The 19,904-nt window shown below is 39.6% G+C and overlaps 1 protein-coding gene across 1 annotated transcript; it reads right to left on the reverse strand.

Moving 5' to 3' along the window:
* Positions 1-1,759: 1,759 nt before the first annotated feature.
* Positions 1,760-18,427, reverse strand: galm (galactose mutarotase). Its single transcript, XM_034609486.1, has 9 exons — positions 18,293-18,427; positions 17,011-17,204; positions 16,180-16,334; positions 13,008-13,121; positions 12,610-12,702; positions 10,064-10,145; positions 2,683-2,833; positions 2,390-2,564; positions 1,760-2,022 (listed from the first exon to the last, which is right to left on the reverse strand). Exons 2-9 carry the CDS (start codon positions 17,195-17,197, stop codon positions 1,945-1,947), a joined length of 1,035 nt encoding a protein of 344 aa, XP_034465377.1. The 5' UTR covers positions 17,198-17,204; positions 18,293-18,427; the 3' UTR covers positions 1,760-1,944.
* Positions 18,428-19,904: the final 1,477 nt, after the last annotated feature.

A 19,904-nucleotide genomic window follows, 5' to 3' on the forward strand; every position in this document is an offset into this window, starting at 1 on the left:
TGTTTTTCCTTACTCTTGTTGAGGGTTAAGGGCAGAGGATGTCACACCTTGTTAAAGCCCTATGAGACAAATTGTGATTTGTGAATATGGGCTATACAAATAAAATTTGATTGATTAATCTGGCTACGAGTGGAGTGAAGACCAGGGTTCCTATACTGCAGCAGGTGATTAATGATGATAAACTGCAGGTGTGCCAGAGACCACAACCATGCCCAGACCTGCCAACCAATCACACCCCCCCATGTGGTTTACCACTGGAGATGTAAAGGCAGTCATGCTCCCTATTCATGCCCATCCATCCTAATCTGGAGATGTACAGAATCATGGATTACCTCACATTTCTTTGTGCAGGGTCCAAGTACATTCAACATCCCTGAATACCACGGCAGTTGAAAGTGCATTTGAGGGTAAGGACCTGGAGAGGCAAAGCTGTTGTGGATACAGGCTCAACATATACGCTGCTCAGTGAAACTTGACCCTGCACTGTTTTCAAAACTGTTTTTAATCCTGAATGCAGTCCAGGAGTCTTACCTGGAGGAACACATGAAACCTCAGTTAAGCACCCTGCAACAAAAGTGGGACGTACTGAGTTACTGAAGCATCAGATCTTCCTCACAAATCCACTGGAAGTATATTTCCGATGTCCGAGACAAGGCATCCGCTCCCAAGCGGCAACAACACACAGATTTAAAAACGCCCAAATCCCCAAAAGTAACCAGATTATCCTTATTAAGTGGGGTTGTGGTCTGGCATTGTGATTGGATTATTGAATGATTGTTGGTGTGACTGTGTAAAATTCGAATGAACTCTTAGTTATGCTGCTATTGGCCTATACTACTGGGGGAACTATCATGCACTGAGAACTTTTCTCTTTCCGTCTCTCTGTGCCCCCCAATGTATTTTCATCACAATACAACTGTGTTGTTTCCCCTCACATAATTTGTACCATCCACCTCTACTCCCAATTTTTCTCCTCTCACCCCAACCAGTCCGGGCAAATTGCAGCGAGCAAACATTGGGGTCTGGTTTTTCTACAATTATGTGAGGTCTTTACCTTACTTTATAAAATGCCTTGAGATAATGTATGTTGTGATTTGGCGGCAAGCAAATACAATTGAATTGAGATATTGAGGACCTGCTCTTTAAGACTAATGTGACACAAGTCATTTTATGAATTAAGAAATTGACTCTGTGGTAACATCACAGTCCTCAAACAGCAAGAACCAGAAACTACAACAGAAGAGCCGGTTTTTGCAGGGTATAAGCCAAATGCACAGAGAGGTTGGAGATATCAGTCTTCTGTGAATCAGAGCTCATACCTCTCTGCATGCAATTCAGCTTTACAGAGTTTCTTGATGCTGACTGTGAAGACTGTCTCACACTCTGCTCCCTGCAGTCACATGTGGAATGTTAGTAGGCCACACACACAGCCACTGTTTTATGATTTTTATCTCTCTTCTATGGCTCTGGGGCTGTGAGGCTGACAACTTCGATCACACTTTATAAAATCCAAGCCGTTAAAAGCCTCCTTGAGTGATGGATGATAGGTTACCATAGCAACACAGCATCTCGCTGTAAGGATGTTGAATACACATAGGTAAAGACCCAGAGAGCTATGTTACAACATTAATAATGTGTAGAGCCTCAGTCTGACTGTTCTCTAGTTTTTAATACTGTACAATTAGTACAGATGGACTACAATAATTAAATAAACAGGGACCAATATGACACATTATAACAAACAACAACGACTCGCATGAGTGAGTTAGTTCTTTTTTACTTTTTAGAGTAATGAAAGGATGTAATGTATCATCACATCACAAGCCTCATCTTCAGTTGCACTATGAGCATCTAATACAGTATGTACAGGATTAATTCATGTTCTTCCTGTAAAGACCATTGGAGCATTGGCAGTCCTCTGCCCATAGAGGTCTGAGGGTCAGATCAGGCAGTGGTGAAGGTGAAGTGAGTGACATGTCGGTACTCCTCACCAGGATTCAGGAGACAATCAGGAAATGAAGCCTGAAGAAAGAAAGAAAGAAAGAAAGAAAGAAAGAAAGAAAGAAAGACAGACACACACTCTCACACACACACGCACACACACACATACATTATGTACAATTAATTAATGGATTTCACATTGCTAACTTGCCTCAGATGGCTTTACAATCTGTACAACATATAGCAGCCTTTATCCTTGAACCCTTCAATCTCCAAATAGCATCATATGTTACAAACACATACAACATTTTAGAAAAACATACACCATAAAATACATAAAATATAAATATATAACGCTTTATTTACTTCCATGCTCATTCTAGAGCTTTCAACCATATCCCACAGATCATACCGAACAACTTTGTATGATATTCCATAATCGTCATACCTGGTTGACAGAATCAGGCCAATTCTGTGTCTCCAGACAGAAGGAGCTGTGCTTCCCATATCTAGCCCCACCCTTTCCTGTCATAGAGCCATCCAAGAAGTTGGCAGTGTAGAATTGGACACCAGGCTGGCTAGTAGAGACCTCCAGGACACGCCCGCTGGCCGGGTGATACACTCTGCAGTGAAGAAACAAGGTTTCCTACCAGACTTTACGAAAGACATGGGCATGTGTGTTATTGTGTGTGACTGTGTGTAGTGTGTTTAAGTTTGTGTGTGTGAGAAAAGGCAGTGAACCTGGCAGCATATCTCTCAGCATAGGTGTCTCCAGGAAATGAAAGACAGAAGTTGTGGTCGAAACCTGAACCTGGAACTTCCTTCAGCCGAGGTCCAATCAGAACAGGCTCTATGAGGTCAAAGGGTGTGCCCGCCACTGCTCTGATCTCTCCTGTGGATACATTAGGTTATAGATTGGTATTGAGGGTCATATCGTACAAAATGTGAACAGAGTACTTAACAGAGCCAACGGTTAAGGGGAAATGTTCTGGAGGACACATCTGGCATTCATAATTCAATTGCAGAATTCAAATTCTTTCAAAAACCCAGGCTTGAAGAAATGTGATGCAGCATGCTATTGTCACAACAAGTAAATAAAAGCACAAACTGGTAACTGAAGTCGGAAAAGTAGTGAAAACTATCCTCTCTATCTTATCCTTTCCCTCTAAAATGAAGGAATTCACAGCACTAAGAAGGTATTTTAGAAGTGGTCTGATTTTGTGCATATCATTGGTCTTTGTTCTTATTCAGTGGCTATAAATATCAAATGCCATAAACTGAACATGACATGAACTCTAACGTCAACTTAACTGAGGGTTTGTTTATTCTGAGGGTCAGAGGTCCATATCAGATATCAGATGTTAGAGATGCAGTTTAAATCTTAACATAGACTGGAAAAAATGGGTAGGTGGGGAAGTGAATGAACAACACTACTGCACGGCTGTAGCATAGAGCAAGACACCCTAACGCAGAAAGGCCCTTTAGCATTGGAATTAGGTTTGGGTTATGGTAAGGGTTAGGCATTTATTTGTGATGGTAAGGTTAGGGCAGGGGTCTGCAACCCACGGCTCTGGGGCCACATGCAGCTCTTCAGCCCCTCTGCAGTGGCTCCCTGTACAGTGTTGTGCATGAACAATTATATTTTTCATGAACGATGAACTGAACGAATCAGTTTTCATATGATGAACGTGAAGGTGAGTGACGTTCACTCCAGCGAAAGTGAACGTCACTCACATACATTTTTTAAATCATCATCATATCAGGCCATCATGTGAAATACCAGGAGCGATAGAAAATGTGTGTGTGTGTGTTTGCTCCAAGACATCGCGCACACACACAACAGGCCCCGAGGCTGTGGAAACAGTGAAACACAGAGTTTCTCTGGTCACAGCTGCGTCATGATCAGAGCAGAAGCTGCAGTTGGTTTGTACCGAGCTGGAGTTTCTGTTTCCTCCTCCACTCTCCTCTCACTTGAACTAATAAACACTCATCACTAGTTATCAGGACCTGATCAGCACATGAAGTAACTTAGTGTTTGTTTGATTCACTCCAGACTTTATGAGGCTGCATTTAAACATCATGAAAATTACTCATCAACATTTTGTGCTCAGTACAACACGAGACGTGACGCTCACAGTCAGGACTCAGTGTTAAAATGGGCGTGACGCAGACGTGATCCGACACCATCGATTCATAACCAAGCACATGACCGTACTGTAAGTCCCAATAAAAAATAGAACAAATGAAAGTAAATCAAAAAGTTCATTTTTGGAACCGTGAATTTAGTTAAAAATTAAAAAAATTGAACTATGAACGAGTTCATTTTAAGTGTGAACTGGCAAAACTCTGAGTATAACTATATATAAAACTTTTTAAGCTGTGTTATCAGATATGTTTTGCGGCTCCAGATGACTTTTAGGTAGAAGAGGGGGCGAAATGGCTCTTTTGATAGTAAAGGTTGCCGACCCCTGCGCTAGGGTAAGGGAATGCATTATGTTGATCCGTGCCCTCACTAAGATAGAAGTACAAGAATGTGTGTGTGTGCCTAGTATTCATGGATGGTTTAAATGTGGAGGTCAAAACGATTGTGTTATTACATAGCTTTAAAGCTTATTTTAACATAAGCCTTCTAATTCATATTTAGACACTTACATTGCTCTGGCTTCTGACGTAACTGGGGTGTAACTGATATGGCTGGGGACCACCACAATAATGCATATTTCTGGGCATTCTGTTGGGGAAAAGTCTTTCATTCCAAAAGAGCTCCACGTGGTATAGGAGCTTTGCTCTCAATTTTTTATGGCCTAAAGACTTTACTGACAGTGTGTTGAATAGTATGTATTTATATACTGCTTTTCTAGTCCTGATTACCAGTCAAAGCACTTGGCATTGTGACAGCTATGTTCTAAATCACACCATGAGGTGAATTTTCATTGGAACATGGATTCTGTGACATAAATAAGCAGTCATTAGTTCTTCTGTCTCCAGGGGGAAACGAAAGAAAATTGCAGAGTAATAACAATGTTGTTAATAACAGAGCAGGAAGAAACACACCCCTACCCAAAAGTACAAGTGCTATTGCTTCCGCACTTCTTTTAACAGTGGTATGATAGCAAATTAATAGTTAATAGAAGAATGAATGAAGAGCCAATAAAAATAAATGAAATGGTAAAAGTAGTCATATAAACTTTAGTTTTGTATTTATTGATTCACAACATCAAGTCATGCACTGAGAAACACATAGGAAAAAGTTGCCAATAGCCACCATAGCCTTACAGCAGCACAGTGATGGAAATCTGAGCATTTACAAGCAAAGATGAAAAGGCAGAAATTGTTCATCTGATCTGTTTCTTTTATCTGTGATGCATTTACAAATAAACAATACAATGCCAACCCGTGTGAAATATAATAAATATTACAAAATATATATATATAATAAATACACAGTGGCAATCGGGGGTTAAGACTTGTGTCATGAAAAACTCTGATTATAGCCTTACAGTTTGCGATTAACAGTTTGGTCAACAAGAGGCTCTGCTCCTCTGCTCTTTTCTAATCACTCACACAGCTGATCTTTATAATAACCTGCTGAATTCATATTAATGTTCATGGATAAACGGGGCATTGCTTCTTCTGCAACAATGAAGTTAAAACACCCGGTTGTATCTTAATCTGCAGAAATAACTTTTCTCCTGTCTGCGGACAAAAACAATACAGACATGTTTGATAACCTGGCTTGACAACCTTTACATGCCAAAATTCAACATAACCATATCACCTCCTACTAGCAACAGGATGCGACATTGAATATGCACTGTGCAAATGCATAACGCAATACCAACCTCTAGCAACCACACAGCAGCTGTAGCACACCCCAACAGGCCTGGACTGCGAGGGCCTGACCATCACAGCTTTAATTTAAGCTTATAGGCTTAAAAACAAATAATGTTGACCTGTCCAAATACTTTGGGTCTGGAATGAAGAATGGACGCGGTCGAGCTGTGCACCACCAATGTAAGAAACTAACTAAGAAACACTAATTAAATAATTCCAATATAATTATACTGGTAGACCACTAGTACAGAAACCTTTTTCATTGTGAGAACCAAAGTGGTCATGTGAAATTATTGATTATACTGTAATTTCACATTATGACATTTTCAGAGAAAATGTTAAATGGAGCGATGCTTGTGAGCTTATTCAGGCAGCCGAATTGAGTTGCTCTAATCATGTGACAAGCCTCAATTTTTACAATCCTCTATCATAGACACCCTCCCAATTTGTCGGTCTATTTAAGCTGCAAATATTTCCCATATCCCCCTTGATTATCAATGTCAGTATCCCTGCCTTTCAATTCATCATCCCATTGTAGTTACTCATGTAATCGTTATCTTACTTCCTGCTCTGCAGATCGCTATGCCTCTTGCAATGTCTGATTATGAGTCAGTCTGGGTCCTCAGGAGAAGAAGTCGGCTTTTTCCCCGAACTCAGGCTCGAGGTTCACGCCGAGTATGAATCAGAAGTCCAGCATCTGCGTGTAGCTGCCGCAAACCACCTGCTGGCCGCATGGCCTGTCTACCACATTCTGCAAGAGCTGTTCACCCGAACAATTTCAGTTCTATCAGGACTCAACCACGAGGAAGATTTTGATTACCTCCGGACTCAAGAAAACTCCACAGATGCGGTACCTTTTAATTTAAAGCCAGGAATCCCAACATCAGTCCTCCCAAAGGTACGGTTGCAGCAAAGAAGCCAGAATTCAATCTTTACAATATAACAGCATCTCTGGGAAGGCTGTGGCAGAGGTGGGTAGAGATGTCAGAATCAGAACCAGAAGGTTGGCGGTTCAACCAAGTAATCCCCATACTGCATGCCGAAGTGTCCTTGGGCAAGATACTGAACCCAAAAATTACAGCTTCTGAAAGGGAAAGTGCTGCACATAGATGCACTATATGTGTGTATGTGAATGGCAATACACTTTACTGTAAACCGCTTTGAGTGGTTATCAAGACCACTAGAAAAGTGCAATATAAATAAATTTAAATTTTTTCAATTTACCATTTACTCTTCTGCACATGATGTAAACAACAGCGGACCATCAACTGCAACTGTTGAGCTGGTTCAAGCTTGAGCATTTTCAGCTTAATGGCGATCTGAGCGGCTGCATATTTGTAAAGCATGAGTGTTAAGTTTGTCAAGTTCCTCAAAGTTAGGACTTCGGAAATTTTACCTACACTAAATGGATAATTTTGACTGTCTAACCATGCCAAAACAACAACAAAAAGGCAGAAAGGGAACCAGAACCCCCCCCCCCCCCCCACTCCGTCCAAAGTATCTCATGATCAATAATTATCCAAACTCTTACCACTGATGATGCATTAGCTGCAATCAACACACAACCATGAGCAAAAAGTTGTGGAGTTGACTTGAAACAGTCATCATAGCTAATCTCACCAAGTCAATTGAGTTCAAGGCTGCAGGGGTAAAATAATGCAAAGAGAAGATTTCTGTTTTGGAAACCCAGGTATCTACTCTACAGACACAAGTAGATGAGTTTACAGAGAGGTCAAGAGAGAAGAACTGCTACAAATGACAGTAGAATTTGAGGATTAAAGGATTGATTGAAAAGGTGGAGGAAAACAGGCAGGATGTGATATGGCTTTTCTGGAAATTTCCCTAGAATGGTCCCTATAAATGGATGAATATGTGGACACTGTGCACCGCATGTGGAGAAATTAGGAGAATAAGACTCACCGGGTGGTTGTACAATTCACCAAACATCAACACAGGGATGCCATATGGAAAGTGACCAAGAAGTTGCCGGTTTACAGATTCAACGAGGACTTGACCAAAGAAGATAAACTGGTTGACCACTGAACTTTAAGCAAGAGAAAAAAAAGCATATTACCACAGGGCCTTCGGCTTCATAAATGGCCACCGCATTCATGACAAGTAGTTTGAGTCATATAATCATGCTTTAAAACCTTCATCATGGTAAGAAAGAAAGTAGCGTTCCATCAATCTAAATGATTTTCTCACAGTTTGCAAAGATAGTCTGATAACTTACAAGAAAGCACTCTGAAATGCCAGAACCTTCTATTATTCATCAATAATAGAAGAAAATAAGAACAACCCCAGGTTCCTCCTCAGAACTGAAGCCAGGCTGACAGAGAGTCAGCCTTAGAACATTAGAACCAACTGTAGCACCAGACTTAGACCACTATTCTTCCATATATCTTTCTGAGCTGACTTCACAAGTCTTCGTCTTTATAGTCATTTTAATCAAATTGTCTATGAGACCCATCCCAAGTAGACTTTTTAAGGTCAAAAGGGTTTTCCTCTAATCAACAGTTCTATATTAAATCAGATTAATATTTCTCTATGAAACTGCTAAGTGCCGCTGGCTTTTAAGGTAGCGGTAATTAAACCTCTGCTTAAAAATCCCACTCTTGATCCAGGTGTTTTAGCTAATTATAAACCCATATCAAACCTTCCATTCGTTTCCAAAATCTTGGAGAAAGCTGTTGCTAACAAGTTGTGTGAATATTTGCACAACAATGGTCTGTTTGAAGACCTTCAATCAGGATTTAGAATCCATCACAGCACATAAATCACATACAAAGCCCTTAATAATAATGCCCTGTCATAAATGAAAGAGCTCAAAGCCCTGTATTATCGCAACATATCACTTTGCTCCAAAAACACAGGCTCTCTTGTGGTTCCTAGAGTCTGTAAGGGTAGAACGGGAGGTAGAACCTTCAGCTACCAGGCTCCTCTCCTGTGGAACCAGCTCCCACTTCTGAGTTGTTGTTTCTTAAACAGCAGTCTCTTTTTGTTGTTGGATTTATGATTATTATATTCTGAAATGGTAAAATATGTTTCAAATGTTCCACTAACAGATCACTCTGTAATAGACCTTATTCTGAATCCAGAGAGCAGAACTAGGTTTTAAAAAGATTGTTGGAAATTGAATGGAGACCTTTTAGGTGACGAGGGATATGTTCAAACTGTCAAAGAGTTAATATGGAACATTTTTAATGATAGGAACATAAGTAGTTGTAATATATGGGACTACAGTGGAAACCGGCTATAGTGATCATGGATATAGTGATCAACCGTTTACATGGATCAAAAAGCATGGGACAGAATCGTTCCTATACAAATGCTGTTAAAATAATCTGGTTATAGTGATCGAGTAGTCCGCTTACAGTGTTCATTTTGGGTCTTTTCATATATGTTCGGACCGTAAAAGTTTTAAATTTAAAACTTTATAAGAAATGCAAAATCTTCAGGAACTTTGATGGTATAGAATTCCTATGAAGATGTTATTTTGATATTTCTAAACTCCCTGTCAGGTTATCTGATTTTCAGCAGCAAGTTCTCCATTACTGGAAACTCATACAACTTTACCCCTCACTCAGTGCGGATATGGAACCATAGATTCATTTTAATTAAGAAAAAAATCTTTTTCAACGGAGAATGGATGAAGTTAGCTTATTTGACATGTGGTAATTTCTTAGCTCATGATGTTTTTCATTAAAAAATACAACCTTACAAGCAATACAACACGATAATAAGGGCTATACCACTTGTATTGATTAAAATTATCCAGTTCTAACATATGAAAACATAAAATTTAATCTTCAAATGGAGGACAAATCAGCAGTTTTGGAAAAATAATTAAATTATTTTAGCAAGTATTTCTTACATGAAGCACAATCTCTCACAGTATCTATGCACCTTATTTCCAGATTGACCACTTTTGTGTAAATTTTGTCCTTTCTTATGTGTGTTTTGTATAATATATTCTATTCTTTCCTGTTGTTGCCAATTGCTCTTTATTGTGTTAAATTTCATAATGTTTATGATGTACCTTATTGTTTGTAATATATTTGAATTTGAATAAAAAAAATAGGTCCATTCGAGTTGGACTTTATCTGACTGCGGCAGACTTGATCCGCCGGCAGATGCAGGGGTGGAGTAAAAAAATGTAGCCATCAAGTCAATGCAGAGATGATCCAATATTATTATACCATTCTGTATCGGTAACTGGTAAACTGGATCATTGCTGTGTTCCGTTTGTGCTTGTTAAAAGAGAGAATGTATGATGTTAATGTTATACCTGTAGGAATTGATGTGTCATCCACTGGCAGGTAGGACTGAGCACTGATGGACACTTGGTGGTCGTAGATATCTGCCGCACCCTGCCCACAAACACACATAAGCACGTTCACATACACGCACACAGACGCAAACACGTGACATGCTGCATCCTTCTGTTGCCTGGTTTTGTACATCTGCGTCAATGAGCCTGTAAGCACCTAAACTTTGTCTACATTTGGGTCCTCCATCCTGTGTTCACTACTCCAGCCTGTGACATCTTTGGCACTTTTGATTACAGTGAAACATAGACATGCATGACCCAGAGAGGATGACTTTCAGTTTTGATGACCTCCAAAACTCTAACGCCATTACAGACCAAATGTTTGACTAGTACACAAAAAAGTATCAAAATCTAATGGATTGCTTTCAGCAGTGATCACTCTCATTCTTCACAGAGGAAAAATCCTCTTAGGACACTACATGGTAAAAACAATTACCTTTCGGTATTGAAGAGTGAATGCAACTAATATACATTTAACATCTTTCTTACTTAGTTCAGCACTATTAACCATGACACCAGATCACAGAGGTTGGCTTTAACAGTTCATCGTGAAACAGTAACAGACACTAACACATTACTACTGGAATGAGCTTTGAACCCAAGTTTAAGTTATCCTTGCTTATATTTCTAATAACATTTGTGCCTTGATGGGCCACTGTTATAAGATCTCTAGTTAATAGTAGATATTGACAGTTGGGTTTAAAGTTCAGGCAGGACGTAGATTAAGCTAGGGTTAGTGAATGCATAATATCCTGCGAGTGTCCCCCACTGGGATAGTGAGTTTTTGTGTGTGTGTTTGCGAGTGGGTGTGATGGGTGGGTGTTATTTTGAGTAAATGACTCAGTGACTCACTCATTCATATACAACCATTTCATATATATTGATTTAATTGGATAATGTCTGTATTGGCAGCTGTGGCTCAAGACGTAGAGAGGGTCGTCCACTAACCAGAAGGTCGGTTAGATCCCTCACACCTCAACACCTCCAGTCTGCATTCAGAAGTGTCCTTGGGCAAGATACTGAGTTTGAGTTTTCTGAGTAGTGTGATAAGTTAGCCAATTAATTTGCTTTGGATATTTGAACTAGGCTTGAACCAGTATAGCTGTGGCCACTGTAGCAGCACGAGATGGTCAGGAGGTGATAGCAGCTTGAAGGAGGCTAACATGCTGCTTTGGTAGAGCCAGCCAGGGCAAAGGAAACTGGAGAAATTGACAGCAAACACCAACATAGACACGTTAAAAAAAACAAAACATTTTCACACACTCGTACTTACTCATCCTCCAGAATCAATCCATCCAACTTCAAATTTTGTCAGCCGAATCATAAGACTTTGTTAAAGTTGAAATGAGGAGATTTTTGGCATATTTTTTATATATATATATATATTTTTTATGAAACAGGAAGTACTTTATAACTGGCCTGTTATTGGTCAAATCTCCGACCTTTGTGTGTCAATAAGAGTCATGACCTGACCACACCTAGTGAACATTGTGAAGTTATTACGTTTTCAGCAAATGCTGTGGTTTTGATGCTGATGCAAATAATGCGTCGCTATGGCGATGGTGTATCTTGGGAAAAAGATCTTATTGGTTAGCTGACTAAAATGTTGTAAGCACTGAATAACCTGCTAAAGGTAATATGTAGAAGTATACAGGCAATAACTTTCTGTTAACAGTAGATTTGTTATGACTACGATTCAAAATCAGCCTATTCATGTCTTCAGGATTTTCTAGTTAAAATTTTCATGGTGAAGGATTGAAATTCGCCAGACCATTTGGTTATAAGTCACTATTCACAATGAGAGATAATAAACGTCTTACAGCTTTACTGACCAAAGGGGAAGTGGATATGAGCAATTGACTAGGAGCACGATGTCAAGGTGTAAAAGCAGTAATTTCCTGTTGCCACTAGGTGGCTCTGTCACTGAATAATGTCATGTAGTGTTCAGACTATCTATCAGACATATTAAGTTTGGTACAGATTTGACCATGCACATGTCAGTTATAAAGTACTTTTTGTTTAATGAAACATTCCACTAAACTAAAACCCATAAGCAAGGTTTTAAGATTAAACTGAAGAAATTTGAAGTTGATCAGATTAATGCCCTAGGACGAGTTCGTCAAAGTACGAGTTGTGTAAATGGCAATTAAATGCAGCTAATTTGACAATTAGCTAAATAAAATGGCAGATTTCTGTGGATTTAGGGTATGACTCCAGAAAGCATTTTAAAAGTCACAGCCAACTAGACGTCCTGGCAAAATGTCATACATCTAGAGTAAAGTTAAAGCATGGGTGGTGCTCAGGCCCATATAAAGGTTCTGAATTGTCTATCTGTGGTAATGGTAGGGCACCTGCACCTCCCCCTCCCACCAACATGCACAAAGGTGCAAAGGCCCTTCAGTAGCAGCTTCAATTCAATTTCCTACTATAGCTCTCCCACCTTCCCTACAACAAATACAGCGATGACATTTATGATAACTGTACAGCTGATCATATGCCCTTACCTCTCCAGCCAGGTTGAAGTAGGAGTGGTTGGTGAGGTTGATGGGGGTGGTTTTAGTTGATCTGGCTTGGTAGTCAGCAGTTAGTGTTTCCCCCTGCATGAACAACCTAGATCTTACTAACTCACATCTGCAAGCCATTCATTTATATGAAAAAATTATTAAATGTATGTGAGAATGATTGTTGTGACAAAGTGGGTGAGAACATGCCATTTGTCCCCTCTTCATAAATTAAACTATGCCTATTAATTGTTTGTTCAAATTGGGTGAAGTATAACAAGATGTCCTTGAGTGACGCACCTAATATTTTTATAGGATCACATTTGCACTATTGTCACAAAAAGTACTGCAACAAAAGTGATCTGCCACAAGGTTGAACAGTTATGACCAGGTGTGTTTACCTGTAGCGTGTAGGTGACAGAAACCTGTACCTCACCAGGATAACCCTGGTCTCCATCTGGACTGGTAAGACTCAGCTGTACCCCACCTTCCACTGCTGTAGCAAGCCAGAGTGCCTGACAAACACATACAAATCTGTGTTTCAATTTGCATTTTTCCATACTCACACTTCCAACACATGCATGGAGTTAAAGTACCCAGAAGGTGCGCTCAAAATGGTGAAAAGTTGAGGATAAAACAACTGACAGTTCTTATCCTCAATAATCTGGAACAAACACAATAAAGTAAAACATTGAGCGAGAAAGCAAACAGCAGATACTATGGTGGGTGCCAATCATGGTCACATGTTCTGGTGAGTGTGCAATGGCCATGTTTGATTTGGGACAACACCTCCCTGTTAGAATTCATGCACTATGCCAATGAGTATACTGTGTACACAGCATTCTACATGAGAGTGTACTGACTGAAGTATCTAAATTTAGATACATTGGGCCTGATCTAATAAGATCCCAGATAAAGAGTGCTAAATTTCGTGTGCATTAAAACAGATTGCACGTTTGGTTGGTGGGCGTTTTGCAGGTGATCTACTAAAAATAATTGCGCAAATGATAACAGGTGCAAACATGGTAGAGGCAGCAGTATTTAAATGAGTGTTTTGCGTGCGTTACTGGTTTCCGCCATGGAGCGTTACGGAGAGCAGAGTTACCGCAAGCGCAAAGCGCGCAATCCTCAGTGCGCACCATTAGTAGATCAGCTTGCATGATTTTTTGCGGACCTGGTATTAACATCCGTCCTGAGAGATCCTTTCACAAATGGACAACTCTCAGTTTGTCTGTTCACACCTAGTGTGAGACGGTGGAAGCAAGAGAAGGAGATATTGAGAGAGCGAGGGAAAGAGAGCAGAGTCAGGAGGGGCTGAGTGAATCAATGGAATAGGATTGAATACGATTTTACCCATTTGAAATAAAAAATAAAAATAGAAATCATTATGTGGTGGTCAGTATTGATATTGTGGTCATGGACATGTGGTCACTGAGAAATGTAAAAATATGGGTGAAGTGTAAAACTGCAGCAGGTCGGAGGACATCAGCTGGTCTTCGCTTTGGCATAGGACACATTTCCTTACACCTAAAAGAATTTAGCCACGTGTCCCAGACCACCTGTGAATGTGGTCTGAGTGATCTGATCTCAAGACACATTGAGGATGCATTTGGGTGCCGTGACTTCCGTGACACCTGAACCTCCACCTGTGATAGGATTAGTCAGGATGGATGTAAATGCCAGGTCTGAAGAGGATCTTTGGCTGGACAGAAACTCAGATATTTAGAAACAATGGGCCTCATTCACCAACCCGCAAATTAAAAATGATATTACATTTATTATTGCTGGCATGTGGTTCTAAAGAAAGAAACACTTAAACCGCTGGTGCCCATGGTCTGTGTCCTAGAAGCCTGAGCTGCATTTTACTGTCCACAGTAGTCCAGATGTTCAGCTGTGTTTCCAATGATCCGCTGATCCAGCTCAGATAACTGCCAGCCTGTCCCCTTCCCTTTCCCACCCTCTTCCATGTTTGACAATATTTCTTTTGATTTTAGATTTAATGTCAAACTACTTTTTTTTTTTACCTCATCACCTGTTTGACTTTCTCCTGTATTGTTTTTTTTATCATTTAATATCCACTGCTGACTACAAAATATAGGCTAACAGCTTTTTTGTGATTTGATTCAAGAGGACCACCATCTTTAAACTTCCCTTTGGGCATTCTTTGCTTCTTACATTTTCTTTATAGTTTCTGTGATTTCTGTGTGTGCGATCTCATGCCCTTTTATGGACATTGGCGGGGCAAATTTAGAACAAATTTAAGAAAAACACCGAAGATGATATTGGCGAATGAGGCTCACTGTCAAGAAAATGTCCACCTTGTCACCAGTCCAAGAAATGACATCCCTTGTCTTTTCACCACTGCTGTTCCTCATTGGAAGTATTCTGCAATCAATTACAGGGCAGACAGTCTGCTTCCTTTAAAAGCAGGAGAGGCGTCCCCAGTATATGTGAATGGTCATGTGATATCCTTTTTCAGGCGTGTTAGTAGACACTGAAATCTTTTCTGACACAGAGCCTAAGCACTCATCTCGACTGAAGTCGTTTCAATTTTAAAGTAGTATTTTAAGGGTAGTAAATAGTGGATTGCCAGGATTGCCATGACATCTGATAATAATGATCATGTCCCTCTAAGGAGAGAATTTAGGATTTAGCAGCCTCCCAGAGGTAATAGCAGACTGACAACAAAATTTAGTAAAAGACTTAATGAGGCTATTTCTTTAAAAATAAAGTTGGGAGGATCACATTTTCTAAATGAATTTGAACATTTATCGAAGATCCGAAAAGAAGAGAGGAATCACTATGATGTCTATCTACTGTAGTTTAGCAAAGTAAGAAAGGCTACGTCTTAGCATAAGGTAACATTCCGTGCTTATTTACAACAAGCAGTGTTTGCTTTTGGGCAGGTGTCAATGTCGTTTTAACACTAGTGGCAGCAAGTCGTAGTACAGTGAGCACAAGAACAGCACAGAAAACAACCCAGCAATGCAAAAGATTATAGGCATTAAGGAGATAATGATGTCTGGCCATTCATCAGACTCACAAATCCTAGAATAAAAAAATGACCTGTATGGTCGGATGCTTATTTCATTAACTCAATTCCTTTATGTGTTCATACTGGTATGAACATTAACAATGGAAAATTACAGGCACAAGCATGTTCATCATTTAGAACAGAATGCCTTGTCTCAGCTGTTATAACACACTACATTAACGCCAGGAACACTGCCTGCAATGCTTGTTGGCAACTTCCTCATGGCAACTTCCTTGCTGAACTGCAAGGGCTCACTCCTGTGGCACATAGGCAGTGAAGCCACTCTAACCTGTTTACCTGGTTGCTGAAATGAAAACAGGATGTTACACATATATAACTCATTCAGTGTCCCTGGCCTATGATACTTTAAGTCTGTAGCAAGCCATATTATGACTTAATCTAGACATCCTCTATTACCCACAATTCTTAAATGAAACCTTTGTGAGACAAATAAGAAGGAGAAAACTAATTTTCATTCATCAATTGACATAAATTGTTAAAAGCATTTCACAACTCAAAAAACAAACATTAACACAAACCTTATTGAAACCCCGCAGCCCTCCATGCAGTGCATTAGGCCCATTGTTGATATCGAGTTGGTACTCTTTTCCGTCCACTACAAAGCATCCCCCTGCGATCCTGTTGGCCACACGTCCTACTACAGCTCCCAGGTATCGCTTATCTGACACATAACCTGGCAACACAACACAACACAACACAACACAGTTTACCCTGTTTCATTCAACCCTAAACCTACAAATCTTCCCTCAGCTCTGGATGTATCTCTCAATGTTGTTCTTTCAAATACAACTTCATGAAAGAAATCAGAATTCATGAAGTGTACAATGTTTGTTCAGGTACTGCCGAAAATATTGAAGAAAAAACATAGCAAAACGAGCAAACAATGTTTTTCTGGCATAAACAGTTTAAACTAAAGTGTAAATGCTGTAAATACACACTGATGTGCTTAGTTGTACAGGTACTGTTTTAGAGGTATTGTGTAGTGTAAATGCAAATGTTTAGCATTTGATAGTTTAATATTTTATATCTATTTAAATAATCTACTTTAAGAAAAATAAACCTATCAAAATTTTAATTTAGTTCTAACTGGAGACCACACCAGCTGCAATGCCTAGCAACATGTTGACATAGTCATTACTATATTATTACATGAGTACTCTGTAGTACTTATTACATTATAAAGAAGTACTCAGCACTCATGGGTGGGACCACAACCATCTTTGAGCTCCTTAAATTGGTCTCAGCTACACACATGTTATGTAGTTGTGGTGCTCTCTCCTGGTGATTAATTTTGAATAATGTTTTTGAAAGTTTCCTACTATTTGAATCTAGTTGTATTCCCCCCCTACCTTCCAGGTCATCATAGCCCAAGACTATGTCCTTCATCTGACCATCCTTCCCTTTGCTGCAAACAGACCTAATGGTTGCACCCAGGGTGAGGACCTCCACGTGCAACAAGTTCGATTTGAGGACCCACAGGTCCACACTGCCCAGGCTGGACACCTCTCCCCACTGCTGATGGCTCACTTCAGTCATCTTGGACCTTCCAACAAACAGGGCAGTACAGAACAGCACATCACCTTACCATCCCAATCAAAAGATTTACACTGTCAGAAAGTATTCAGGCATTCAAAAGTTTGCATGCTAATTGTTGTGCCTTTAATTGAATATATTTGCATATTTATCAAAAATGTAAAGCTGAAATCTATAACTATTCACTTATTCAGTACTTTGTAGATGCTCCTTTGACTTACCCAATGCTTCTTAGGTAAGGGGTTTATTTGTGGGGTTTGGCTAGGCCACTCAAGGACAGTCAGACATCTGTCATGAAGACACTACGATGCTGCACCGGCTGACTGATTTGGCTCCCTGTTGTGTGTAGTTTGCATGTACTCTGGAGGAGGTTCCTGGTCTCCCTAATTTCTCTCGTCTCGGTTGAGACAGATGCCCGTTCTCACCTCAAGTCTGGTTTGCTCATCGTGGGAACTGATTGTCCTTCTAGCAGGTTATCAACCTTTGCACTTTGGATTCTTAGTCTTGCCCAGTTACCTGATTGGGCTGGATAGCCAACTGTAAGAAGAGTCCCAGTGGTTCCAAGCTTCTTTTATTTCATAGTTTTGAGGCCACCATGCTACTGGGCTTTATGAAACGGCTTTATATCCTGATGTATTCCTTTGCAACTGTTTTATCATATAGAGGTTTGCTTGGACTTAGTGGCTTATTTTTAGTCCTGACATGCAGTGGGGACCTTAACGATAGGTGTGAGTCTTTCTAAACTATGTCCAATCGAGTCCTTAACCCATCTCAACCATGAAAGTAAACACAAAAGAACACAATTTAGACCAAAGGGCAAAGGGTGTTGAGTTTTTGACATAAATTAATATGTGCACATTTCTAAAACAGGTTTATACTTAGTCATGATGGTTTATTGAGTGTAGATTGCTATGTAAATCTTACATTTAAAATTAAACCTACAACACAGCAATATGTGAAGCCACTGTGTATTTTGCATGAAATAATAACATCCATCACAGGACGTTTCAGAGACAGTTCTTAGCCACAAACTAAACGCCTTCAAAATCAGTTGCTTCGATATCTACAGCTGCTGTGTTTGACTGAGCGATCACTCACCTCCAAACACAAAAAGTCAGAAGACAAACCTTGACGTGTTTACATCCCACTTCCTGTAACGATGACGCGGTGACAAAAGAATCGCGCGTATTCCCTGAGTACAGACTGACAGGCAGCACCAGCACAACCTGGTTAACCAGTAGTATAAGGTACAACAAGAAGACCGCAACACGCAATACCTCCGAATACTAGCAGTAAAAATAATACAAGATAAAAGAAAGAAGAATCATTTAAATAACAATATAATAAAATATAAAATATAAAATATAAAATATAAAATATAAAATATAAAATATAAAATATATACGGAAGCGTATTGCATTCACTTGAAAAAAAACAAATTCTGTTTTTCTGAGATAACTAACTCAGAAATTCCGAGATAAGTTCTGTTTTTCTGAAAAAAAAAAAAAAAAATAGATGACTATCTCGGAAAAACAGGGAAAAAAATGTATTAGAAAAACAGAGCTTTTTTTACATGCTTTTATTTTGAAAGTGAAGTTCCTGTATAGACGCGGACTTCCTGTTATGAATCTGTAACTTCACAAAGGAAAAGGTTGATGTTTTAGCGACCCTCCGAAGAGGCACAAGCTCTTACGGTGTTGTTTAGGGAAGTTTCAAATAAACCTGAAAACATCAGTTGAAAGTCTCGACCATCTTTCGGGGATATACTGCAGATAGATAAAGGATAGTTTTCATTTTTGTCCATAATTCAAATATTTCGTTTGTTAGTGTAAGCTATTTTATTTAGTGGCTCTATTATGGAAGATTGATGTGTAGTTCCTGTTATAAGCAGGTGTTGGTTGGGACTCTTGTTTTGAAAGGGGTTCTAACGGAAGAGGGTTCTGTCGATAGAGAAGTTTTGAAGTGTGAAGGAAAGTAACCGGGTGTGATTCCGGCTGAGGCCTGTGACAGTATAAGAGAACAACACGCTCGGCTACATTAGTCTTTTGTGGTTCACTGTTATTTATACAGAAGGAGAGTCTGACAGTTTGAAGCGACGCTATACGTCATGGCGCTAATACAAGAAATCGTGCCAAACAAAAGACTGTCTAAGAGTGCAACAGTTACATGCAGCCCGCTGAACAAGGGCTCTGTGCGAAACGTCCATGCAAAATGTAACTTCATCAAAATACTAGATTACAATTATCAATTGCGTATTGCATTCAAGTGAATGCAATACGCTTCCGTATATTAGTGCCATGACGTATAGCGTCTATACAGGAACTTCACTTTCAAAGTAAAAGCATGTAAAAAAAAGCTCTGTTTTTCTAATTATTTTTTTTCCCTGTTTTTCCGAGATAATTATCTCGGAAAAACAGAACTTTTTTTTTTTTTCAAGTGAATGCAATACGCTTCCGTAAATATACAACAAAATACAATCTGCTGGGATAAAAACGTTCTCAGCTCTAGAACAAGGCCAAAGAGAAGAGATATGTTTTTAACAATGATTTGAAGTGTGCTAGATCTAATATGGAGTGGTAACCTGTTCCACAAGTTTGGGGTGGCTACTGCAAAGGCTCGACCACCTCTGGTTATGAGCCTCGTTTTAGGTAAGTCCAGGAGCAGCTGAGTGGCTGACCTCAGCTCTCTAACTGGAGTGTGAATATGAAGA

Source organism: Hippoglossus hippoglossus, chromosome 15 (assembly GCF_009819705.1).
Source record: "Hippoglossus hippoglossus isolate fHipHip1 chromosome 15, fHipHip1.pri, whole genome shotgun sequence".
NCBI lineage: Eukaryota > Metazoa > Chordata > Actinopteri > Pleuronectiformes > Pleuronectidae > Hippoglossus > Hippoglossus hippoglossus.

Excerpts from the sequence above, each read along its gene's own strand:
- galm (XM_034609486.1), bottom strand. The coding sequence starts at position 17,197 with ATGACTGAAGTGAGCCATCAGCAGTGGGGAGAGGTGTCCAGCCTGGGC. Across the intron at positions 12,703-13,007 it reads CTGTCACCTACACGCTACAG|GGGGAAACACTAACTGCTGA; the intron begins GTAAACACACCT and ends TTGTTCATGCAG. Across the intron at positions 2,834-10,063 it reads TGACACATCAATTCCTACAG|GAGAGATCAGAGCAGTGGCG; the intron begins GTATAACATTAA and ends ATGTATCCACAG.